Source organism: the organism of the source record quoted next, unplaced genomic scaffold (genome assembly GCF_019419815.1).
Source record: "Pyrus x bretschneideri cultivar Hongxiangsu unplaced genomic scaffold, Pyrus_bretschneideri_v1 Contig25, whole genome shotgun sequence".
NCBI lineage: Eukaryota > Viridiplantae > Streptophyta > Magnoliopsida > Rosales > Rosaceae > Pyrus > Pyrus x bretschneideri.
The window spans coordinates 5,430,344-5,455,558 of record NW_025999557.1 but is presented as its reverse complement, the minus strand read 5'-3'; the positions used below and the strand labels follow the sequence as shown (position 1 = coordinate 5,455,558).

General features: G+C 36.6%; 3 protein-coding genes across 3 annotated transcripts; all 3 read left to right on the top strand.

Annotated features, from left to right (window-relative positions):
- The first annotated feature begins 3,177 nt into the window (after positions 1 to 3,177).
- On the top strand, positions 3,178 to 5,666 carry LOC103928400 (exopolygalacturonase-like). Its single transcript, XM_018642827.2, has 5 exons — positions 3,178 to 3,880; positions 3,985 to 4,308; positions 4,411 to 5,043; positions 5,145 to 5,174; positions 5,287 to 5,666. Exons 1-5 carry the CDS (start codon positions 3,482 to 3,484, stop codon positions 5,545 to 5,547), a joined length of 1,647 nt encoding a protein of 548 aa, XP_018498343.2. The 5' UTR covers positions 3,178 to 3,481; the 3' UTR covers positions 5,548 to 5,666.
- A 4,663-nt stretch (positions 5,667 to 10,329) lies between these two features.
- Positions 10,330 to 11,305, top strand: LOC125478549 (protein kinase STUNTED-like). The gene is made up of 3 exons (XM_048586807.1): positions 10,330 to 10,777; positions 10,951 to 11,123; positions 11,228 to 11,305. The coding sequence occupies exons 1-3, from the start codon at positions 10,330 to 10,332 to the stop codon at positions 11,303 to 11,305; spliced, it is 699 nt and encodes a 232-aa protein (XP_048442764.1).
- Positions 11,306 to 16,339: 5,034 nt separating this feature from the next.
- Positions 16,340 to 23,627, top strand: LOC125478556 (putative GTP diphosphokinase RSH1, chloroplastic). Its single transcript, XM_048586824.1, has 24 exons — positions 16,340 to 16,705; positions 17,018 to 17,208; positions 17,704 to 17,883; positions 17,992 to 18,057; positions 18,155 to 18,247; positions 18,332 to 18,463; positions 18,594 to 18,695; positions 18,778 to 18,855; positions 18,937 to 19,008; positions 19,433 to 19,540; positions 19,710 to 19,807; positions 20,148 to 20,208; positions 20,314 to 20,376; positions 20,511 to 20,567; positions 20,660 to 20,761; positions 20,906 to 21,064; positions 21,185 to 21,316; positions 21,422 to 21,508; positions 21,610 to 21,681; positions 21,904 to 21,990; positions 22,077 to 22,521; positions 22,867 to 22,928; positions 23,015 to 23,083; positions 23,186 to 23,627. Exons 1-24 carry the CDS (start codon positions 16,681 to 16,683, stop codon positions 23,288 to 23,290), a joined length of 2,646 nt encoding a protein of 881 aa, XP_048442781.1. The 5' UTR covers positions 16,340 to 16,680; the 3' UTR covers positions 23,291 to 23,627.
- Positions 23,628 to 25,215: the final 1,588 nt, after the last annotated feature.

The following is a 25,215-nucleotide window of genomic DNA, read 5'->3' as shown; positions in this document are numbered from 1 at the left end:
CAAATAATGAAATATATGTATTAAAAAATTAATAATTTAAAAATAATAAAATTTCTCGTTATAAAAATACGTAGTGTACTGCCGCGTGCCAAATCAGAATGAAAAATTTCTCGTGGTGGCGGCTGGGTATAAAATACCGTGTGCCGAGACGGTGTGGATGGCAACTGGCAAGCAGAGAGGGATGGGGAGGGAGACGTGTGTCATCCGCCTATAGTCTCGAGACGCAGGCAAAAGCCAAAACTGTCATTTTCCTTTTGCATAACTCAAAAACACGTGTTTGTTTGTGTTTGAAACATGGAAGCGGATCGCTTCTTGAGCTTAGGGGTTGAATCTCTTGATTAAAAGATCCGGATCATTGAAATTTAATTCAATAATTGTAATTATTATAACTTTTAAAAAAATTCATGTTTATAGCCGTTTGATTAAATTTCAACGGTTTGAATTATTTGTTCAGAAAACTCAACCTCTTAATCTCATGAGGGGATCCGGTTCCTTCAGAACACGTAGCTATATGTCATATGTTTTTACATAAATAGAGGAAAGTTTTTTTTTTCTTTTCAAGTGTTCATTCACTTGTATAATAATAAATGACGTATCACCTCATGTTCCGAACATATTGAAAAATCTCTCTTGCTACTGCCTGCCCTTTAGTTTAGGAAAGTGATTTTCATGCTCTTTTAGCCTCCTATACGCTTCTGTTTAATCTTGACTATCGAGTCTAATTGACTTATTCAATCTAACGGTTCTAACAAAAAGAAATGTATGAGAAGTTAAAGTGCGAAAATCGTTACTTTACGAAAATGACGTGTCATTCTTATAGCGTTTGTGGTCAAATAATAAAATATAATAGACACTGTATAATTGGATGGAGATGTTATGATGATGGTTTGCGTATTTAATGCAAATTTTTGTTCTAAATGAGACTTCTCAACATGATTCTATCTTTGAACGGTTACAATAACAGTAAATTCATTTTATTTAAGCTTGGTCTAGAAATAATTATTTTATTCAGGAATCCGTTAAATTTTTGTCTTGATATAAACTTTGATCAACGTCCTGTTTGATTTCTTGTGTTAGGCTAGTGATGTATGACCAACGTTAGGGCAGTAAGTGACCAACTTAAATTTGTCTTGTGTTTTTGTATTCTTTTTAAATTACAATAAAATAAATATTTCAAGCAAATTTAACAAACAAAAATAATAATAATTCCAATGGCAATATAAAAATAAAAGAAATACATTAAAATCAATCTTTTGAGCAAATTTTCCCTTTAGTAATTTTATTAAAACTAATTGATTTACGACTTGGGAATACATGCATGTCTTATTAAAATTCAATACATTGATGTATAAAAATACGTCCACAACGATATAAATGTGTACTAGAAAATACATGCACATCAAGTCGTGCGACTAAAGTATTTGTTCCCGTGATCTACATACCTTCAACCAAAACTAAAACAGAACCATAAAACTCGTAAAAAATCCAACAACGATAGTCAAGGGTTTAATCACTTCAATACACTAACGTATAAGAACGCCTCCACAACGATATTCAAGTTCACATGAAAATACATGCACGTCAGGCCATGCAACTGCAATATTCCTTTCCCCTGCTCTACGTACCTACAAACCAAAACTAAAACAAAACCATAAAACTCATAAGAAATTCAACAACGATAGTGAAACGTTCAATCATTTTAATACATTGACGTATAAGAATGCGTTTACGACAATATATATATATATGTATATATATATATACACTTGAATCATTTGAAATCTCAATTGAGTACACTCAAGTTAGTGGTTTTGATCGAGGCACTTTGTTGTTTATATTCCAATATGATCTCTATGTGCTATGATATACTTAAAAGAGTTAATTTCACAAAAAAGAACGTTAATCCATCTATGGATAAGATCAAGATTATGATATTTAATTATTTTAGACCTTTTTTTCTGCAACTTTTGCTAGTTGGAACGCCCGTCGACACTTTACGGGACCACCAGTCACTGCCATTGTCTAAAAACCATCAAAGCCCGACTGGTTTCTGGTTTTTACCCAATCAGTTTTTTAGTCTTTTTAAAATTTGTCAGAGTCGATGAAACCTTCTTTTTCAAAGATGCTATCTTGGGTTTATTGTCGAATATTCCCCACCTGTTGCCCACGACAAAGAATAAACATTTTAGACCAAAAAAATTGAGAATTTTGTAAATGTGTCAGAAACACGATTTGATATATTAAATATTATAAAAAAAATAGTTGAAATTTTTTTTTTTTTTTTTCAATTATTCAACCACTTGTATTATATCATTTATTATACCCAACCAAGTGATGCGAGTTATTCAGCTATCATGTGGTGCAAGCTATTCGGCCAAGAAATGGAGGGTGGCACCAAGAGAGACGCGAGTGAGGTCGTAATGCAGGGGGATGGCTCTAGGTGAAATTGCGTGTGTGAGTTGTAGGGATGGTATGGTCCGGCAGGTGAGAAATGAACCCGAGTTGAATCACGAATTACATTTGCTTACACTAATTTGGGGATGAAAATTTTGATCTCGACGTCACGTGGTGCGAGCTATTTGGCGAAGCCATGTTGGTTGGAACCAAGAGAGAGATAAGTGAAGTCGTAGTGCAGGAGGATGATTTTGGTGAAATTATTTGTGTGTAGGTCGTATGAATGACATGATCTAAAACGCGACATTTCAAAATTGCTTCAATTAGAGCCTATTTAAAAGTGTTTTTTATTTTATTTTAATTGTTAAAAACATTTACGGACAACAAAAGAAAAAACTTCCATAAAAAATACATATATATATATATATTTTTTTTTTTTAATTTTCAACCTTTTTCTTTTTTTAATTTTCAACCTTTTTCTTTTTTAATAAAAACACTTATATGAACAAAATTATTTAGAAAAATCTTTCCAAACGGGATTTACTTGGCCCAAGTTGTGAGTCTTTGTGATTTTTGTCAAAACCAATACAAATGATCATCTCAAAGCCTCAATGCCGAGTTCTAAATCATGAATCATTTGGGCCTACTTTGGCCCAAGTTTGTAAAAAAGCTGAACTACCATATTTTTTGTATCACATTTCTAATGAACGTAAAGCTCACTAGCACATGGTACAAATGTAGTATAAAAAATATGATAAAAATAACATTTTTGCTGCAAATCGGAAAGTGTAGGATTTTCTTTTGAATAAGTGGTGTAGGGGATCACAAAACAACCAAATAGGTTAATAACCAAAGAAAAAACAACCAAATAGGTCTTCGTTTACTATTTTTTACATGACTAAACATAGATTTACCGTTGCAATTAAACAATAAAATCGCGTTCTGTTTGAGATCTTTTTGCGGTTGGAGCTTCTAAAAATAGATGGAGATTGATATATAGAGGCCCGCATCGTCCATTCTTGTAATAAAGCAAAAACAAAAAAGTTTAAAAAAAAAAAAGTTAAAAAAAAAATCTGTACATAGAAAGATGTCTATGGGATTGAGGTTGCCAAATATGCGGGGCATTGCAAGAAGAGCATCAGCCAAGGCTGTGTTTCTTCTCGGCTTCGCTTTGCTTTCTTGCGTGGCCCAATCTACATCCCGTGGACATCTTTATAGGGGTGGTGCCCGCCGGAGCGTTCTCGACGCCACCAATAGGAAAGTGTTTGATGTCATGGCCTTCGGTGCTAAGACCGAAGAACAGATGAAAGGAGGAGGTAACAAGGCTAATGTTGTTGGCAAGTTGAGTGTACAGGAACTGCCCGGTGGAGGTATACCAGGCCTCCCCGGTGGTTCTGCGGAGGAGAGTTTTGCTGATGAGAAGATTGATGAATCGGGACCGGATGAAACCGGAGCGGGTGAAAGCCCTGAAGAGGAAAATGGATCGGTGAGATTCTAGAAATCGATAACACAATTTCAATTCAATGCTATATCTCGTTATTCAGTAATTTGAATTCACGGATTGATAACACAATATTATGTTGTATGTAGGCATTCATCCGGACATGGGTAGCCGCATGCAGAGGAAACTACAGTGGTCCAACTAAGGTTGTGATCCCCAAAGGAACATTCTTGACAGGACCTGTGGTGTTCCAAGGGCCATGCAACAGCTCAACTGAGCCCATCGTCGTTGAAGTTCAAGGATATGTCAAAGCCAGCACTGATCTCAGTCAATACTCCTCTCCCGAGTGGTTTACATTTGAGTTGGTTGACGGCTTGATCATCACCGGTGACGGAACTTTTGACGGGCAAGGTCAGGATGTATGGAAAACCAGAGACAACAAGGAATCCAACAGCGCTTCTAATCCCCCATCGGTGAGCTATCTAGCGTAACATCTCCGATTATGTTCTCAAATTTCGAGTTATATTTTAAGTGACGGTGACCATTTCTTTGATTCAATTGTTGCATGCATGCAGTCACTTAAATTCAACAAAGTAAACAACACCCTGATCGAAGGGTTCACATCCTTAAACAGCAAATTCTTCCACACACACATGTTCGGCTGCAAAAATGTGACAATGAGCAATCTCCACCTCATTGCTCCTGGAGATAGCCCTAACACAGATGGCCTGCACATCAGCACTTCGAGCCAAATCAAAGTGCTTAACAGCGTTATGGCAACTGGCGATGACTGCGTTTCCATCGGCCAAGGCTCTCATGATATCACCGTTAAGAACGTCACCTGTGGTCCAGGACATGGCATCAGCATCGGGAGCCTCGGAAAGTACGCTGACGAACTGAGCGTCAGTCAGATTCTCGTGAGCAACTGCACATTGAGAAACACCACCAACGGTGCCAGGATCAAGACTTGGGCTGGCGAAAGTGCAGGAGAAGCGACCGGAATCATCTACGAAGACATTATCATGGACCAAGTTCAAAACCCTGTTGTCATAGATCAGAACTACGGTGCCAAGAAGAAGGTAAAGAAAAACATCTTTGGAAATAAAAAGATGGTAGTGTCAGGAAATAAAAAGAGGGTAGGAGCAGGATTAGAAAATAAGGTAGGAGCAGGATTAAAAAAGAAGGTAGGAGCAGGATTAAAAAAGCAGGTACGCATGCATGCACACGTAAATAATAATTAAACTAATGCTAATTAATTTCATTAAAAGGATCAAATTAATTCACTTTTAAACTTGCTTAATTTATTTAGGCACTGCAAGGTGGAAGAAAAAGAGCGTACGTATTCATGTTCATGCATAATTAGTGATTCAATTAATCTTTGCACCAACTTTAAGTTAATTAATCGTTATTTATTGTATGTAACTTATTGTTTTGGTAATGCATGCATGCAGGAAGGAGCTGGACCACCTTCTGGACCAGCATCAAAGTGGAAGATCAGCGACGTTCACTTCAGAAACATTAGGGGAACCTCAGCCAGAAACGTAGCCGTTTCGTTAGCTTGCAGCTCTGCAAACCCATGCGAGGGTGTTGAGTTGACCGACATTAACTTTTCCTACCAGGGCACCAGTATGAAAAGCACGGCGCTTACATCTGAGTGTTTCAACGCCAAGATTACATCAAAGGGCGTACAGAACCCACCACTCTGCCGTTAAATTAGTTATCGATAAATAAACTCGATCATCTCTGTGTACAAGATATAAATACTCAATATTAAGGAAATATGTTAACTAAACATCTGTGTACTTAATGGTACCGATCGATTCTTCTTCTTCTTTCTCTGTCCACTGCGATTTCTCTCGACCTATGTATATATGCACGTACTATATATATTCATGTTATATAGTAAACTTTACGCAGTAACAATATGGATCTGATCACTTATATATAATATCCCATATCTAATAATAGTAGCGGAGCCAATGCAGTGGCATTGACATCCAATGGCGGATCCAAGAAATTTTATTTAGGAGGTCAGTAAGAAAACCTTGCGTAGCATCCAAAATTTTTTGGACGAAATAACATGCAAATTGGCAGGTCATCGAGTCTCGGTAAGCCTGAGGTCATATACTAAGTCATATTGCAAGCTTGTTGGTAGATGCCAACAACTTCTGAGCGATCATGTCAACTGATGTCAATAGTTTAGGAGCAAAAGTTGGTGGAGACAAAGAGGGATAAACATTATATCTTGGTGTACTTGCTAGTGAAATTAACATTGATTTTACCCGTTGTAACTGCTTCCGTTGAAAAAGCTTTTTCGGTGATGAATGTTGTGAAGAATCCACACCGTAATAGGATGTGTGATGAATGGTTGAATGATAGTTTGGTTGTGTGCACTGAAAAAATGTATTTGATTCTATTGATAAGGATTTTGTGATACAACGTTGCCAAAATATGAGAACACCTCGTCGACAATTATAAATGAAAGTATGCTCAATTTTCTAAAGTAATTTTTTGACCCCATCGTTATAAATTCATGACTCCACTACTGTCTGATAATGCCAAGTTTGCTCAAAATATAAGATCCTAATATTGCCGGTTAAGTATTGTCTGTAAATTATTTATGGTCTAGTGTTTTTGTGTTGGGTCTCAGTGTTAATCAAAAGAAGAAAAAGGGAAGCCCCTAACGACACCACTTTCTTAACCTAGTCAAATTTTGTTCATATAAACGTTTAACACTTTAAAACTGTCATTACGCATTTCAAATATATAATCACAAAGTAAAATTCGTATAAAGAGAAATATAAATGCATGATGAATTTTTTTGCGTGCCCAGACAAATTTTTTTTCATAAATACAATGTTCTTCTGCTAATTGTATTACTCAAAGCAATGTTGTTGCACTATGCTATATAGTTAATATGTAATGCTAGAGAGATCATATATTTAAATTATATTTTATAGATTACAAAATGTGGCAATTCATGTTTGGATTATTTATTTAAATTATTAAAGAATGTATCCAATCATCAATTGTCATATCACGTGGTCTAATAACATGGCCTCTTTATCATTTTCCATAGTTAATTAGCACAAAAACCAGAGTGGGTAATATTAGGGAGACCATATTTTGTGAAAAAAACCTAAACTATCCCTCTAATAGAGGTAGAGTCCACAACACAAGTAGGTTCCATAGTTCAAATGTGGTTTCCAAAATGTGATCTCTCAAGCATTTGCAAAAAGTGGAGATAATGTGTGAAAGAAAAAATTAGATAACATATTTTAGCTCGTTGGACCATACCATGTCCATATGTAGTATGTTAATATGTTAATGAAGTGTGATGACATTAGTATGAATGTATGGGGAATATTGACATTAGTACCAAGTGGAATATCTTGCAAATAAAAATTAAACTTTTCACAGTAGACTAATCAGGGGAGCTAGTCAACTAGATACAAGTTTGCCAGCTATGAAAACACAATTCCAAGAAATAAACTTAATTAACTAGAATGTCCAACTAACAACTTTTACCCATAAATATCTCACAACATGAATTCACAAACTTGAACACATTCACATTCAATAAGTTCATTATGCAAATTAATAACTACATACGCAAGCAAGTTAGGGGGAAGTGTACACAATAGGTTTTGACCAGAAAAATCCCTAACTAATTTAAAAGAAACTGGGGACTTCAAGGAGTCCAGTGCACTAGTGTAAAATACGGTTCATATAAAGTTAACCACAATAAGCTAAATTCTCAGACCTATTCTAAAGAGTAACTTGTACCTTTGTGCAACCTTATATTACACTAGCTGGAGTACTTTTCAGACTTTAGGAAAGCAACTTCATCCGTTGAGCTCATCACCTTGTGGCATCGAGACGAAGCATGAACCATGCAAATAATATGAAGATATGAAAGAGACATGCAACTATGAATTCAAATGCTGACCAGTCAGTTTCTTCAATCAAACAGTTGAAAAGAAGAAATTAATTCAGAATCCAAAACTAAGGTCTACATGAAGATTTGAAAATAAGTTTAACTATGAACAGTGCAAAATTTTTCAGAAATGATGTAGAAGAGTTCGCACAAGATTTAATGCATGAAAAAGGTGGTTGGAGCTAGGGTTTGTGAAGAACACAAGGAGGAGGCTTGGGGAGCTTAAAACACTATTGAAAATATAATTTTTCTAACCTAGGAGGAAATGAAATCCTCCAACCCTATTAAAATTAACCAAGATATTTTTGTTTGTAGCAACCAAATACACTGCAAGACATGTGTCAAATGCAAAAACATATGAAAAGATCAATGGTGAAAGACTAATTATCGGGCAAAAGGTGTTAGGTCATCCCATGTGGGTTTTCTAAAAATGTGTGCCAAAAATCATGTGCAAAATACACGTAGAACTTATATCGTACATCGTACAGTCATAAATCATTGTAAATTTTTTTATTTAAAATTGAATCTAAATAGTACTTGATGAAAACTGGCCGCACGATATATGATGAACGACATGATTGGAGGATCCTCGGGATCCTCACAAAGAGGATCTAGAGAGGATCCTCCTTCGCATAAGAAATTTAAACGTGAAATGCATATGGATATACAAACCTCACTTGAGTTGAGGCAACACCATTTACAATTTGATTTTTCATAACTCAGACTTCAATACCAAGTATCCTAGGGTGTGTTTGTTTGGGTTCACTAGCCCTCACTGGATTGGACTACATTAAAAATTAGTGTAGTCCTGTGTTTGGTAATCCCAGGGACTAGTTTTAGTGGGATTAAACGGGATTCGCCTCGACTAGAGACCTCGTTAGAGGTTCTTAGCGAAACCCCCCAAAATGCAGTGGACTGCTAAGCCTTTCCTTCGTCTGCTTCATCTGTTCACTGCTCATCGTAATCAACGACCTCGACGTCAAATCCTCCACTCCTTCCTTGCATGGATCTTCTTTTCTCTCCCTGCTCTATCTCATTACCACCCACCCCTAAATCCCAAAATCGAATTAGCACCCATCGATGGGTCGATTCGATCTGAGGCCCAGATCGATGGCGGCGCCACCCACCTCTATTTCCCAAGGTCATCTCCCGCTCTCTCTATCTAAGTCTCGACGATGGCTACCACCGCCGTAGCACCGCGCCAGCTCACTCAGAAGGAGGTTGAATTCATATGATGTTGGCCGCGAAGTCCATCTGGGCACGAAGAACTGATATTTTCAGATGGAAAGATGTAATGCCATATATCCTTAATCTTCCTCAGATTTGCTTATTTTTTTGGTAATATAATATGAATTTCAGCTTTTTGAATATGTTTCGTTTGGTTTAATGCTATTTGCAATGGTGGTTCTTTCTAATTTAAGATGAGATTATAGAAAGCCCCATTTTCTGGGTTTGTATATATATGTATATATATACACACATATACATACACGCACACATATATGTATGTATATGTTTTTGCTAGATCTGATGTATAGCTTTTGTATTATTTGTTCTTGTTGGTATATTTCCTTATTCGCAAAACCCACATTGATTCTTTTGTGTAAATTTGATATTTTTGGGGAAAAATTGTGATGGGTTGCTTTGTTGTGGATGGGTTTTTGTTTAAATGTGAAACAAATTATCAATTGTTGGTTCTGAAATCTCAAGAATTTGCAATATCTAGTATGGTAGATGACACTGGTGGCAATTGCTAGAAGAAGAAAGGAGGTTGGATTAAATACGGTATTTGAGTGACACCAACATACTTTGAACATGGAGAAGATGAAATGTTTAACAGGAATAACGTTAATATTTGGTTGAAATTGAAGTTGAAGAAAATAAAATATTTTGTAATATATCATGGGTTTTTTTTTTATTTTTTATTATCCTGCTTCTTAGTCCGACACTACACCAAACGCTTCACTAAACTAGTCCAACTTAGTCTAGTCTAAGCCAATCCAACTTAGTTCCTAAAGCTAGTTCAGTCCGAGACAGTCCAGTGTAACAAACGCACCCCTAAAGTCTAATCTAATGAAAATTGATCTAAAGAGCTTATGTGATTAATATGTGATTACAAGTTTTGACAAGGATAACCAAATACTACTCAGTCGACTTCACAATATTGGTGATCAAATTTAAAACTTAAAAGCAAACGGCCGGAACACTCAGTAATCAAAGAAGCTATAAGACAATATTCCTGCAGCCGTCGGTCCTACCAAGGAATAGTTAACCACGTCTTTCTTGGTTTTAGGTGGCAATAACTAAAAATCTAGCTCGATTTATACGAAAAAAGTAAATGATTTAATTTCTGATTATTGAACAGTACCCCAGTGATCATTTCCAACTTATAGAAACTGGTCCACTGCAACGCAATGCGTCTCATGTACCGAGTGTTGATCAGGAATCCATTTTTGTATTTACCTTCTTACATGAACCGACGATAAGCTCTGGAAGGGATCGTGAGCAACATTGCAGGAGGAGTAGGAGAAGAAAATTGAATAGATCAATAGGGAACATGACGCTGGAGGCACATCAAGAAAGTGATCAAAAGGTTCTAGATGAGGCTTCTCTGCATAACTACAATAATTCTTCAAGAAGATTCAGTGATCAGCCTGATTTGGTGCTAGGGCTACCCCTAAAGGTGAGCTGGGAAACAGTTGAAGAGATGACATTTGGGTTTAGGACAAGGATTCTTGCTGATGAGAAGAGTGACTATTCGGTGTATGAGGGATTCTGGGAGCCTGTTTACGGGTCACAAGTAATGGTGATGAGATACAACACGACTGCTTGTACTAATACTTCTCCTGGTAATAGTAGGGGCGTTCTTGAAGCTGAAAAGAAAGCGGCCTTGTCTATGCATCACAAGAATATATTGAGCCTCGCTGGTTACTGCAATTGTGACAATACTATGATTCTCATATTTCCCTCTGCGAAAAGAGGCTCGTTGGAAACAAACCTCTATGGTAAATTAGTAATTAAGTTTCATCATAATCATGTCAACGGTTAGTTGTTATTAGCAGTTCAAAAGCGTGATTGACTATTTTAGAGTGTCAATAAAATTAACCACCCTAATTATATTCGTAATTCACCATGTTTGTTTACTTAATCAATATATGTTGCATTACTGTTACTGCAGGCACAGGTTCTGTAGCAAAACACTTGATATTGACATTTCAAGATAGACTGAAGATAGCAATAGAAATTGCCCGCGGGGTTCGATATATGCATGAAGAATGTCCTCAGGGCCCTATTGTTCACGGCGAATTACTCATCAGCAATATTTTTCTGCAACGTGATTTATGTCCGCTGGTGAAATTTCAAAATTAATTAGCCCAAATTTTCATTTGATTTATTTTCACATTATATATTGAGGATGCTTTGTCTAATTTTAATCAACTGTGTGCTTGTAATAGATCTCTGGCTTCGGGAAAGCTACATGGCTTCATCTTAAGCAATTATCAAAGCCAATCCCCAACCAAAAGTATGCATAAATCTATATTTAATAGCTTAATAGTTTCCTCATGTACGTTGACTCGTTATATATTTTGGTGTTTATAAGGTTTTCCCTCCGCGATTATATAGACCTGGAATCATGTGTTCGATTAAAATCCGACATCTTCTCCTATGGAATCTTGCTTTTGAGGCTGTTTTGCAAAACATCTGTGCCACGGGACGACAAAACTTTAATTGAATGGGTCAGTAAATTAAGCTATTTTCCTTTATAGGCTGCATACTTGCATCAATATCTCAAGTCAATCATTCATGCATTGTTACGAGCTTTAACTTCGCATATAATAATGTGACTGATTTAAAATATCATCACAGCAGCATCTCATTGTATGAAAGTTCTTCTCCATTCGGAGATGACTTTGTTTTTACATGTCAGTACTTAATATTGATCTTTGGCTTATATATATAGGCCCGTCCATTGTTGATGAAAGGAGCATTCCACGAGTTATTAGATGAAAAGTGGGACGTAGACATACATGAAATGTTTCGAGTTATGTATACTGCATCTCAGTGCACAGAGACGAGTCCAGATTTGCGACCATGCATGAGCGAGGTATTTCATTAAATCTCTACATATATATTATATATTCTCTAGGGACGGATCCGTAACAGCATTTTTTTAAACAATTTTTTACACATATTTACGTGGGATCCACTTTGTAATGTATTTCAACGAGTCGAATTGTCTATCTTTTAAAACATCATTCATAAATCATTCTTAAAAAAATTAGATAAATCCAAAAACATTAAGACATTCATTTGTAGTTTAGGAAAATCACTAACACGATTCTATAAAGAAATCCCCCTTAATCCAATGGTCATATAGTTTCGATTTGGGTGATTTTTGGTAAACCTAGAAGATGTGAGAATGTGAAAGTAAAAAGAGTCCCGCATTGGAGAAATTAAGGATAAACATTGCAAGGGCTTATAACATGTTGAGCTACTTCCCATATTGCCGATTGATTTTATGGTGGAACCCCAACTTTCTTCATGGTATAAGAGTAAGTTATCCTATGTGTGAAGCTCAATGCCACACGTACTCCTCGTCACCCCATTTGTGTTATCTATGTGTTAGACTTGAAAATTCGTCATGTTTGTGTTATTTATGTGTTAGACTTGAAAATTCGCCACATGTTAGAAAACGTGTTTGAGAATGAATCCCACATTGATGGTTCATGTGTTAGACTTGAAAATTCACCCTGTTTGTGTTATTCATGTATTAGGCTTGAAAATTCGTCACACATTAGAAAATGTGTTTGAGAATGAATCCCACATTGATGGGATAAGGGACCTTACATGAGCTTATGAGTAAGTTGATCTATTTCTCATATTGCCAATTAGTTTTATAGTGGAACCCCAACTTTCTTTATGATATCGTTGAAATACATTATAAAGTGAGCTCTACAAAGATGTGTAAAAAATTATGTAAAAGAAGAGGTGCCACGAATCCAACCATTCTCTATAAACGTGTTTAATTGCTGATAATTGGTGTGTTTTTTCCCTCTCTATATTTCAGATTCTAGCTTATCTGAAAGGGGAAAAAAAACTTAATGTGATGCAATCATCGTCTTCATCATTATATAACATTCCATAAAAGATGGAGGAATAAGAGTTTTGTTGCAGTGGATACTCAATCAAGTTCAATTGGTATTGGCATATTATATATATTCATGCAATACCCCGAGGATGGATGCTATCAAAACAAGAATTATTAATGTCATTTGTGCCTTATTCATCGACCAAATTTTCAATAAAAATTAATAATTTGTATGTAAGACTGTCTTGTACTGAAAGAGTGGTCAGCAATAAACAGATGAAAAAATGGTGGAACAAATGAAAGTTAGCGAGCTATAATATTTCTTGTAATGTTTTATGGATAAAATTGGAGCAATGTACCTGAATTTTGCTATCTGAATTTTGCCCAATTGGAGCTTTGGTTTTGAACAAAAAATTTATGAGTATTGGTCGCTGAATTTGTTATCATTTGGAACAATCGTCTTTTTGACTAATTCCGTTATAAATCTCATCCAAAGTGAAGAGTTTAAGGAGGCAAAAAATGGATGGAAACAAAGTTATCCAAAATAACTATTACTCCATATTATTACAAGTTCGAGACCAATGATTCGATACTCACAAATTAAAAATTCAGGAACCAAAGATTCAATTGAGCAAAAATTAATGACAATTGCTACCATTATCTCTCTCTCTCTCTCTCTCTCTCTCTCTCTATATATGTATATATATATATATATTTTTTTTTTTCTGGTCATTTTCGAATTGATGTTTGGACTGGCTTCAACACATGTATACAAATTCACGAGGCAACTTGAAAAGCCAGCAATACTTGGTCTATTCATTGTGGCAATTAGTCGAAGTTTCAACCACACAAAGATGATAAACTAATTTCCAATCTTATGAATAAAAACATATCGATTAGACATCAGATATTTCATATTAATTTGTGCTTTCAAGGTGAATTATTATGGCCCGTTGGGGTGGAACTTGCCCTATAATTTTGACATAAATAAAAAATGACGATGAATCTCTTATTTATTTTTTATACAACCGATCACTTTAATGTCTTATTTTAAATCCCATTAACATAAGACAACAGATGCTTAATCTGGACGAAGGTATATTCTTACTCCAAAGCAGCCAAACTAAAGCTGAAAAGAAAAGGCCAGAGAGTCAAGAGACCTTTTTCCATCTTCTTAATTGTAAGATGGAATCATGGAATCTTCTTATTTTATCCTTGAAGACTTGCACTATTCAAATGGTTGGTCTTTTTCTTCCATTTTCTTATTTTAATTAATCTGCTAATAGTTATTTTTTTAAGGAAACGATAGGATTTTGTTAATGAAAGAGAAAGTGTTACAAGTTGGCCAAATTCTAGACCAATTTGGTTATGGGCCCATAGTTGCCGATAAAATTTGAAATGAGTCGCATTCAATATCAAGTCGTTGAAAACCCCTTATTGCCGCCATTGCCACACTTTCTCGGAGAGCTAGGGCCTCTGCCTGCAAATGTGAGAGGACATCTTGAAAGCTCTTGAAAGCTCTTACATGCAAATGATGATCCTCTCCCCCACCAACATTTCACTCAAAGTCCCATGCACTTTGGGCAGCCAGAGGGCACCGCTGTCCATTTCTGGGTGACGGTGTTGCCAAACAAATCATCATAAAACCATCAAACTGGGCTGGGGCATGCTCTGAAATCTCCTTTACCCAATCTCTTATTGACAATAATGATGCAAAGCTTGGGTGGATACCAATAGGAGAGGATAACCAAGCACATTTAGCATAGTGCCATTCTTTCGAGAGATGAGCAGTTGTCTCCTCATTTGAGTTGCATAAGACACACGAAGGATCAACCTCAATACAAGGCTTTCGGAAATTGGATCTTGTGGGGATAATGTTGTGACATAGCATCTACATTCCTACTTTTACTTTCAAAGGGATCGATGCTTTCCAAATCTTAAACCAAAGACCATTAAAAGAGTTGGCATAGGAAGAAGCTCCACCGTTGGTTTGTTGGATCCACTCCCTAGTTACGTAGGAATGTAAAGAAATTGCAAAGTTTATTGCTTTACAGAGAAGTTTAAAGTACAAGCAATGACGTCGATAGAAATCAGATAATAGCATAATTCTCCAGAATAAACTACAAAAATAACAAGCCATGCATATGCGACAACGTTAGTATACTATATATGATAAATTCTCGACGAAAACACAATACAATGGCTTATAACTCACAGTTAAATGTAATAAATGATTCAGTTAAGGAAAGAAACAAACGAAAGAAAGAAAGTAAAACATGACGACATAAGACATAATAGAAGTGAGGTAAAGAAACAAAATGGGAATCACGCTTATAGTAAAATTCAAACAAGGCCAACATAATGTTCCATTCTTATTGTATGAACGGTGCTCTTATGTAACTTTCAGTGTGATCAATGATTTTTACAATATCTTAAAATCCTCATTGTATCCGTCGTGTTTCAAAGCATTATATTCAGAGTGTGAAATCATAAAAAACATAAAAAATTCAAACATAAATACTAACTAATTAATAGATTATATGATACTATTATTTTCAACGAGGAAGATAAGAACCACAAATAAACTCATGAACAACCTAACTGTAGCTGTCAAAGCAAAAAATCAATTGAATAACTGTAGAGATAAGATACAATATCACAACGAAGTTCACAACGAAATTGGCTTCACGGAAAATATGACCAATGAGTCAATGACACAATATCTTGGGAGAAAAAAAATTGGTGCGAAGGGAAGTTTCTCATTACTTGGGGAAGATTAGCAAATCTACAAAAGTCAAAGGGCACATATTAATATATAAAAACGCGGAATGACCTTTGATACAAATATGGACTTTTTCTCCGACGTGTCAATCTGGTGCCACAATGGCTTAAAAGTCCAAATCACTCCAACCGGCACCCTAAAAATCCCCCTCAACATATTACAAAAAACAGGGTTTTAACAAAAACACTAAAGAACGTTCACTTTTAACGAAAAATCACATTTATACTATTTATTATACCTTTAAAAGAGCTTTTCATTAAAAGAAAAGTTTTTTTTTATCTTTTTTGTTAGTTTTTCTTTAAAAAAAATATCATTTTAAACGAAAAGGTATTTAAGATTGTCATAACTCATCTTTTTGATCCATAAAATTTAAAATTGATAAAAACGGTATCTGATTATTAACTATCAATCATTTTGGTCATTTAATGATAAGTCTACGTTAAATGGAAGAAATCATCCGTTTAAGGGAGACGTTGATTTGATAAAAATATCTTGAATTTAACTGAGATTTCTTATATAATGATTAGAATGATTGATGATGGACAATTTCAAAGATCACTTCAATTAATTTTAAATTTTTGAAACTAAAATAAGAAGTTATATTAATTTTAAAAACTATTTAAGTCAAAAAGCCTAAAAAAACAAAAAAAAAAAAAAAAACAAAAATATCTTTTATCAAACGGCATTTGTGTGGCCTCGGCTAAGCAATCTCCTCGCAATCCCCCTCTCTCCCCTTCGCCTCCCTTCTCTCTCTCTCTCTAAATCATCTGTTGGCCAAATTCATAGTTTCAGTCCGTCGCTTATTTGTCCGAGACGGACGTTTCGGGGGCACCGCGTACGGCGCTCCGATTCGACGTAACCTCCCAGATTCTCAGCTGCACAGCCACCGTCTCTCTCTTATTACGCGCGCGCTCGATTTTCTGGTGGCGTCAATCAGCTGCTGCCAATCCACTTTCTTCGTATTCTGCGTTGCGTGCTCCGTCTGGTGTCGTTTAATGCTCAGTTCGATTCAATGAGATTGCTCTCTTCCGTCACAAATGGCTACCGCTCCTTCCATGTCAGGTATGTGTATCTGCTCAGCTTCTTCGTCGCTTGCTCAAAAAATGCAGGAAAATGGTGAATTTTCGATTTTTTTCGTTAATTTGGACTTGTTTAAGCAAACCCTGTTAGCTTAGCTTAACTTTGTGTACGGACACTGCCATGGCGGTCTCACTTTCGTTGAGAGAATTCGATTCACTATTTCTACTGGTTTTGAACTGCAAGAAAGCAAACCTGAGATTCTTGATTTTTTTTTTTTCTACTGGTTTTCTGAGCATCCAAACAGAGAATTGGGTTATCTGATTCACTTTTGATTTTGTGTGTGAATTGTTGTAGTTTCTTTAGAATGCGTGAATGTGTGTAAGCTATCGAAAAGGGAAGCAACTGGGAGAAATGACTGTAACGTGCTCTCCTGTGCTTGGAAAGCTCCAAGAGTCTTAACGGGGTTTCTTGCAAGCACTGCTCATCCTCCTCAGTGTTCGTGGTTGCCGGATGGACGAAGTGGAAGAAGACACCGGATTAATCATGTAAGTTCTTTCTGTAATGTCGATTTGCTCTCTGCCACTGATTGAAACCCAAGTTCCTTGATTAGATCTTGTAATTTTGGGTGCAAGTTTGCTACTTGATGGCGTAGCTGTTAGGCAGCACTCAATTTTATCATGTCTTGAAGTAGATAAATTGGTGCAGTGTATCGACGTACGGATCCTAGTAAGCGTAGTATCGCAAAGTGGTTAACTTTGTTTTTAAAAATCTATTGGGTTTGGGGAATAGGTGGTAAGAGTAGATCTTCTTTGTGAAGGGAATGAAGGAAAGAAAAAATTTAAGCAGGGAGCTGTGGTTTAGGAGCAGAATTCTTACTTGATATAGGTGCTTGCTGGTCTTCTTTTAAAAACCCTTACTTTATGCAATACTCTTTAAAAAAAATTAACTTCCTACACTATGATGTTAGTGGTCGGTTGCTCCAACAATTACCTTGTGTGGTTATCAATCATAGAACCTGTTCTCTGTTGTACTCTCTACAGAGATGTCAGTCCTCTAGCATAGGAGGTTGGAATTCTGCCGAAGCTTCAGATTTTGTTGTTCTTGGAAGACTGCTTAAATCCGGTTTGCTTCACGTTGGTTGTAAGAGATGGCATCTGCGCTGTTCTTCGTCTTTGTCCTCAGATGTCTTGGATGAGGTTGCTCCTGAATCATTGTGGGAGGTAAATTTTGGTTATTTCGCAAATATGCATCAACAAAAATAATAGTTATTATTCTACAGACAGAAATTTATTGTTTGAATTATGTTGTCTGTAATCTGATTGTCTCAGGATCTTAAGCCGTCTATCTCATACCTCTCACCTGAGGAACTGGAACTTGTCCATAATGCTTTTAAGGTTAGATATAAGCCTAACAACAAAGTTTAGTTTTTATCTTCAAAATCCACTGTATCAGATTGGTGATTATATATAACACTAGTTTTTGGTTATATAGCTGGCTTTTGAAGCCCATGATGGTCAGAAAAGGCGCAGTGGAGAGCCTTTCATCATTCATCCTGTTGAAGTTGCACGAGTTTTAGGAGAACTTGTGAGTCTTGCAACATTAAAAATAGGCCTTATTTTGATTTTAATCACAGTATTCAATTGATGTTGACTATATCTGTCGTTGTAGGAGTTGGATTGGGAATGTATTGCATCTGGATTACTACATGATACAGTCGAGGATACCAATGTTGTTACTTTCGAAAGGATAGAGGATGAGTTTGGTGCTACTGTTCGCCATATTGTAGAAGGAGAAACTAAGGTTCCGCCCCTTTATGTGTCTAGTACTAATAACATTTGTGCTTTTTATGTTTTATATAGCTCCTGTGATGTTTCACAAACCTCCTAATTAATTTGGGCCTGCACACACTTCAATGTCTCCTTCTGTTTAGGTGTCGAAGCTGGGAAAATTGAAATGCAAGAGTGAAGAGGATTCTGTACAAGATGTAAAGGCAGATGACCTTCGCCAGATGCTTCTAGCCATGACAGAGGAGGTAGATCTATTTGTTATCGTTCTTTCAAATGTTATGTGTTATAGCTGAAACCAGTTGGAAACTAAAATAGTTGTTGCCCCAGGTCCGAGTTATCATCGTCAAATTAGCTGACAGACTCCATAACATGCGTACTCTTTCACACATGCCTCCGCATAAGCAGGTGTTGTGTTGTCTTTTTGAAGTATATTGGTATTTGTATTTAGCTGATGCCTGATATGGTTTGATATTTTGTTGTGTCCAGTCAAGCATTGCACGAGAGACATTGCAGGTCTTTGCTCCTCTAGCAAAGTTGCTTGGGATGTACCAAATCAAGGTATACCATATTTTTTTTATCTTTCCATTAAAATATTTTTCCACATTTATGCTTTTCAATTCTCAATATTCCAGTTTTGCAACTGTTGATTTCACCTTTGAAACCTAAAGTTATCATTGTGTGTAGCTTAATTCGGTGGACCTGGGTTATGATCACTTGTTGCTTAAATAAGTAGTTATTGATAACTAGTCATCAAACTCTAGAGTTTCAATTTATTAGAGTTGTGAGTCTTGTGACTTAAGGAATATAATTTAGGCGATACAAGAGTTTTCTTTCTTGTCTTGGGGCGAGGGTTTCACAACTGAATTTCAAGTTTATGATGGTTGATATAATTATAACGTTAAAATTTTCCATCTTATCTCATTTTCATATGTTATGCTTCGGTTAATTCGTATTCTGAATGCACGCATATTCCATATTGCAGTTGGAACTTGAAAACCTTTCCTTCATGTACACAAATGCTGAAGATTATGCTAAGATCAAACGAAGAGTTGCAGGCCTCTACAAAGAGCATGAGAAGGAACTTGTGGAGGTAATGCGTTAATTTGTTAAACAACAGGGTCTACATAATGCTCAGGGGACGTTGTCAATTGTATGGTTATTGTTTTGGCATGCAAATAAAGTAGAGGCTCTCAGTTTTAATTTCTCATCACTGTGTTATCAGTGATGTTTGCTTATCAAACCTTAGTTCTTTGTGCTAGGCAAACAAAATTTTGATGAAGAGGATTGAGGATGATGAGTTCTTAGAACTTATGACTGTGAAAACTGAAGTTCGTGCTGTGTGTAAGGAACCATACAGGTCAGATCATAAGTCCTACTACCATTTTCTCATTCGTTTTTGTGGCCTGCTTTGTATTTTCTAAACTCATTACAAGCATTATTTTCTCTGACTTTATTATTTGATTTAAGTACTGCTGTGTTAGCTGGTACATGAAATACAAGGACATTGTCCAAAGAGATCTTAAAGTGGCATGGAACATGACCTATTACTCTTGTAATCCTTGTAATGAGATGTTACATTGAATCTCAGTGTGTCATTCTGTCTGAGAAATCATAATTTCTGCTTCATATTTCAGCAGTCAGTTTCTTGAGGGTTATTTTTCGGGCTAAAATAGACTGTTCTTGATGTTTGTTTGCAGTATCTATAAGGCTGCTCTCAAATGTAAAAGTTCAGTTAACGAGATCAATCAAATTGCACAGGTTTGTTCTCATATTTCCTTCAACTAACTTGGAACTTTTGTTGAGGACATTTCATGATGATTCATATTTCTTCATTGAATTATAGCTTATGTTTGTTTTTACCAGCTTCGAATTGTAATCAAACCAAAGCCATCCCTTGGAGCTGGACCTTTGTGCACCCCACAACAGGTATATCCTTGCTCATGCCAAGATAGGGAATTCTTTACCGACTCTGTAGTCTGTACTTAGTATGTCGTTGAGCTTTCCCTCTGTTGTTTCCCTTAGTATGTCGTTGAGCTTTCCCTCTGTTGTTTTCCCTTCAGATCTGCTACCATGTCCTTGGGTTGGTTCATGGAATCTGGACCCCTATTCCTCGAACGGTGAGTATTTCTTAGATTACTCTTACATGATTCAGCTTAAGCAGTATAAGTTATTTGTAAATTTAAATATACGTGTTTATCTGTTCTGACAGATGAAAGACTATATTGCCACTCCAAAACCTAATGGCTATCAAAGTCTCCATACAACTGTAATTCCTTTCTTGTATGAGAGCATTTTGCGTCTAGAAGTGCAGGTACAATCACGTCTTCATTTTTTAGCATGCTCATATTTTCCCAAAGTTGATAATAAGGTTTATGCAGAGTTGAAGTCTCTCCTGTATCGATTGGTAATCTTTTAGGGGGTATTAATTTACATCACTGGCTTTCTGTTTTGGCAGATAAGAACGGAAGAGATGGATCTGATAGCTCAGAGAGGAATTGCTTCTCATTATAGTGGGAGAGGATCTGTTACCGGTTTAGTTGGGCGTAGTCTCCCTAATGGTAGAAGTTCAAGAGGGAAGACTGTTTGCCTTAACAATGCAAACATTGCACTCAGGGTATTGTACCTTTATTCATTGCTAATTTATGTTTTGTTCTTAGTCGTCCTTGTGGGGATTTCTTCGTAAACTCCTTTCGTGTCTGCGAATTTCATGGATGAAGTCTCTTGTTTCTTCCAGATTGGCTGGCTCAATGCAATTAGAGAATGGCAAGAAGAATTTGTTGGCAACATGAGCTCTAGAGAATTTGTTGAAACTATCACTAGAGATCTATTAGGCAGTCGTGTGTTTGTCTTTACTCCCAGGGGAGAGGTAAGAATTTGGATTGCTTCATGACTGAGATTGTTATTATATCTAATTGGGTAAGAAAAAACATAAATTTTCACACGCTAAATAAGTCTGCTTCGTTATATGCAGATAAAAAATCTTCCTAAAGGAGCAACTGTTATTGACTATGCATACATGATACACACTGAAGTTGGCAACAAAATGGTAGCAGCAAAGGTAATTTGCTTACATTGGACTGATCTTCTATTCTTTTTCAATTCTAAATTTATGCATTCATTATATGGAATTAAAACTACGATGACTTCATTTTGGTGCAGGTCAATGGAAATCTTGTTTCTCCAATGCATGTACTTGTAAATGCAGAAGTTGTGGAGATAATCACTTATAATGTCAGTATTTGCCATCCATCTTGTATTTCCTTTCTTTAAACGTGTCCAATAAAATGTACAGAACCTTAACTTACACACACACACTCGCATTATATGGTAAAATTGTAAGATGGATTGCTCATTTATACGGACATCTAGAGGAGTTAATATGACATGTTCAGCATTCTGTTATCATATGCTTGTACATTTAGGGATCATAATTTTCTTTTCTTTTTTCTCCAGTCACTTACCGGAAAATCAGCTTTTCAGAGGCATAAACAGTGGTTGCAACATGCAAAAACACGTAGTGCCAGACACAAAATTATGAAAGTATGCTTTGTTGGTTGGAAGATGATTTATTTTTGTTTGTCCTATTTTGCCTTGCTCTAATAATAAACATTTTATTGGGACTGTAGTTCTTAAGGGAGCAAGCAGCCCTGTCGGTTGCTGAAATAACAGCAGATAAAGTAAATGACTTCATTGCTGATTCTGAAGAACAGATCGAAGCACAAGAGCTCCCAAGTACCTCCAAAGGATACAAACCTTTATGGGAAAAAATGAAGGGGATTTCAGTGCCAGAACGAAGTTCTATAGATCCCTTTCAAATTACAAATGGAAGCGCCTTGGCTCCCAAGGTGAATGGGAAGCACAACAAGAATGTTCAGCATGTAAGTTTAAAGGCTGCAGGGGAATCCTTGTCACAAGGGAATGGCATTGCCAGAATGTTACAAGCTAACATTCCAATGTGCAAGGAAGCCCTGCCCAGTTTAGAAAGCTGGCAGGCCAGCAAGGTTGCCTCTTGGCATAGTATTGAAGGGCACTCCATACAATGGTTCTGCGTGGTTTCTGTAGATCGAAAAGGTTAGCTTTTTTAATGAATCATTGATAGATTTCCCTTTGTTCTATCATGAGATTAAAAACATTAGTGATGCATTTGCTGCCAGTTGAGATCGGGCACTTCTGAATTATTTTGGTTCTTGAGAATCTCAGTGGAGATATCTTTTTTACTACCCTATACTCTTGTCATTCTACTTGATTTACTTTAGTAATGATTTACAAGGATTCCTGGGACAAATTGTATTCTTCTACTTTACCTTCATAGGTTGAGTCAAGCAGTAGCATGTAGTCTTATTAGTTTCAGTTGATGGATTAAGACGTTGTCTGAATCACTCTAGACCTGTTTTAACTTTAAAACAATATTTTCAGGTATGATGGCTGAGGTTACAACAGCATTGGCAGCTGCAGGCATCACCATTTGTTCTTGTGTGGTGAGTGGTTGGAGCTGGCAGCTATTTGTTTTTTAAATTGATGCGCTCTCTTGTATTTCTTTAACACCCTTACCATCAATGACCAGGCTGAGATTGACGGGGAAAGGGGAATGGCGGTCATGTTATTTCACATTGAAGGAAATGCGGAAAGTTTGGTAGTGTCTCTGACATCCATCTCTGAACCCTGTATTTTATCACTTAGTGATTCTTTTTGTGCTTACGTGAGATTTTCTCCCCTCTCCCCTCTCCCCTCTCAGGTTATTGCATGCTCAAGCATCGATATAATTCTAGGTGTCTTGGGGTGGTCTACGGGTTGCAGCGTGCCTAGCTCAAAGGATAATCTGCAATATCTTGAATGCTGAGCCATTCATGGAGCCATTAACGCTCAATCCACTCAGCCGTTGCAGGCGTGGGTATCAAGTTTTGCCTAAAGAAATCTGAGATTCCGTTGTGTTTAATAAGAGATTTTCATGTAATCAGCTCCGTAGTTTCGATCTGTTTGTTGGACACTCTTGGCCAAATAAGCTGGCAAGAATAAGAACGATCGAGGTCAAAATTCAGGGTGGTGTATATAGGAAAAGGAGTGATACGTAGGCTTAGCGTAATACACTTTGTAAAGAAAATTGTGAGGAGGGTACTGTGAAGAAAGCTACACACAGGGTTGTACGAAAGTTGCTATACATATTCTTTTCTGTGATCCTTTAATTGTTTCGTTACGTATTCCTATGTTGGGAAGTGCTGGATTTTCCTTTTTTTGGTATAACTCGTAGTTGAAAGGGAACTGCTCCGCGCGGCTCTCTTATGAACTAGCGAGAGAAATATCGAGTACAATATTTTGGAGTGTTAATAACAGTTTCGACTAGCGAGAGACATCTAGCTAGTTCAAATTTTTGAGTTTTTGTAAAGTGGGCTAGTTGGATGGACTAAAGGGGATTGTAGGATTGAAATTGAGCGGACCGTTGTCTTGATCTACGGGTTCCCGACACAAAGATCCGAAGTGGATCTCAAATCTATTTTCTCACGCCCTTTTTCTCTCGTTGCACCCTTTTGTTTATTTTTTTTTTCTTTAGATTGAATATATCGAAGAATTATCAAAGGACAAAAATAAGCAAGGTGTACGGAAATCATTTCCTACTCAACTCAACCGTTGAAAGTAGTCTTATTTAGTAGCCACCATTACTGGGGACTGGACTCTGGGTTTGTGGTGATGATGCGAAAGTAAAAGGCCCTAAAGTATATAGCTTGATGTTCTTGTCATGGAGGAGGCGATATGAAGCAAGCACAGCACCACTGATTCCATTGTTTGAGTCCGTCGGTACGTTGCAAGACACCGATGAAGAGAGTTCAAGAAAGGCTTTGCACTTGGTGAGCTGCTTCTTGTTTTCAATCTCAGAAGGGTACATTGTTGCAAAGAAATAGCCCTTTATGTCAGTTGCATTACTTACGATGATGACCGGTGCAGTTGCGAACCCATATTGGTCTACAGCCTCGCACGTTATCCTAGCCGCCGCTCCCGAAATATTAATTAGATGATATTCGAGTCAGCAATTAGGATTGATTGATATTTTAAACTATTCTAATTTATGGAGAGAACAACTGAACTCACTCTTGAGTGAAAGGACTTTATGGCCAGATTTGCGACTTTCAATTTTTTTTATCGAATAAAGACCGGAAAATAGAGGTGCAACTCGAATGGGTGGGTTTTGGGATAGGGTTGGGGTTGAGGCATTGCCCGGAGGAAGCAACTAGAATTTCAAGTAGACTATTTAACATTCATTCTTTGTGAAATGACAAATTTTGTATAAAGAATGTTAATATTCGTATCAAGAAAGTCGATACGTATTAATAACATGTCGTTAAATGTTACTAGCGACATGTTATCTACTTATATTATTCATACCATATTGATAGTCCGTTCTTAAAATGAAGATTATGTCCAAAGAAGAATTATCACGAGTTTAAAAAACAACTCTATATAGACCAAAGCATCTTATTACAAATAATCCCAAATGGTAAATCACAAAACCTCTTGCCAGTAACAATGAAATCAAGCAAAGCCAACAACAATAAAGAATCAATAATTCAGCTCCAAATAAGTAAATGGAGAAAATAATTAAAATCAGGCGTCGTTATAACGTCGACTGGTCAGGATCCGAGTATTATGCTTTAATTAATACCCGTCAGGGACTGATTTAGTTTCCGAGGTGCAAAAGAAAGGCCCAACCGAGTACAACTTGATGTTCTTGGCACTGAGGGTACGATAAGAAGAAAGAAGATGACCAGTAAT

Excerpts from the sequence above, each read along its gene's own strand:
- LOC125478556 (XM_048586824.1), top strand. The coding sequence starts at position 16,681 with ATGGCTACCGCTCCTTCCATGTCAG. Across the intron at positions 19,009-19,432 it reads TTGGGATGTACCAAATCAAG|TTGGAACTTGAAAACCTTTC; the intron begins GTATACCATATT and ends TCCATATTGCAG. Across the intron at positions 23,084-23,185 it reads AAGGAAATGCGGAAAGTTTG|GTTATTGCATGCTCAAGCAT; the intron begins GTAGTGTCTCTG and ends CTCCCCTCTCAG.
- LOC103928400 (XM_018642827.2), top strand. The coding sequence starts at position 3,482 with ATGTCTATGGGATTGAGGTTGCCAAATATGCGGGGCATTGCAAGAAGA. Across the intron at positions 4,309-4,410 it reads GCGCTTCTAATCCCCCATCG|TCACTTAAATTCAACAAAGT; the intron begins GTGAGCTATCTA and ends GCATGCATGCAG. Across the intron at positions 5,044-5,144 it reads GAGCAGGATTAAAAAAGCAG|GCACTGCAAGGTGGAAGAAA; the intron begins GTACGCATGCAT and ends TAATTTATTTAG.
- LOC125478549 (XM_048586807.1), top strand. The coding sequence starts at position 10,330 with ATGACGCTGGAGGCACATCAAGAAAGTGATCAAAAGGTTCTAGATGAG. Across the intron at positions 10,778-10,950 it reads GTTGGAAACAAACCTCTATG|GCACAGGTTCTGTAGCAAAA; the intron begins GTAAATTAGTAA and ends CTGTTACTGCAG. Across the intron at positions 11,124-11,227 it reads AACGTGATTTATGTCCGCTG|ATCTCTGGCTTCGGGAAAGC; the intron begins GTGAAATTTCAA and ends TGCTTGTAATAG.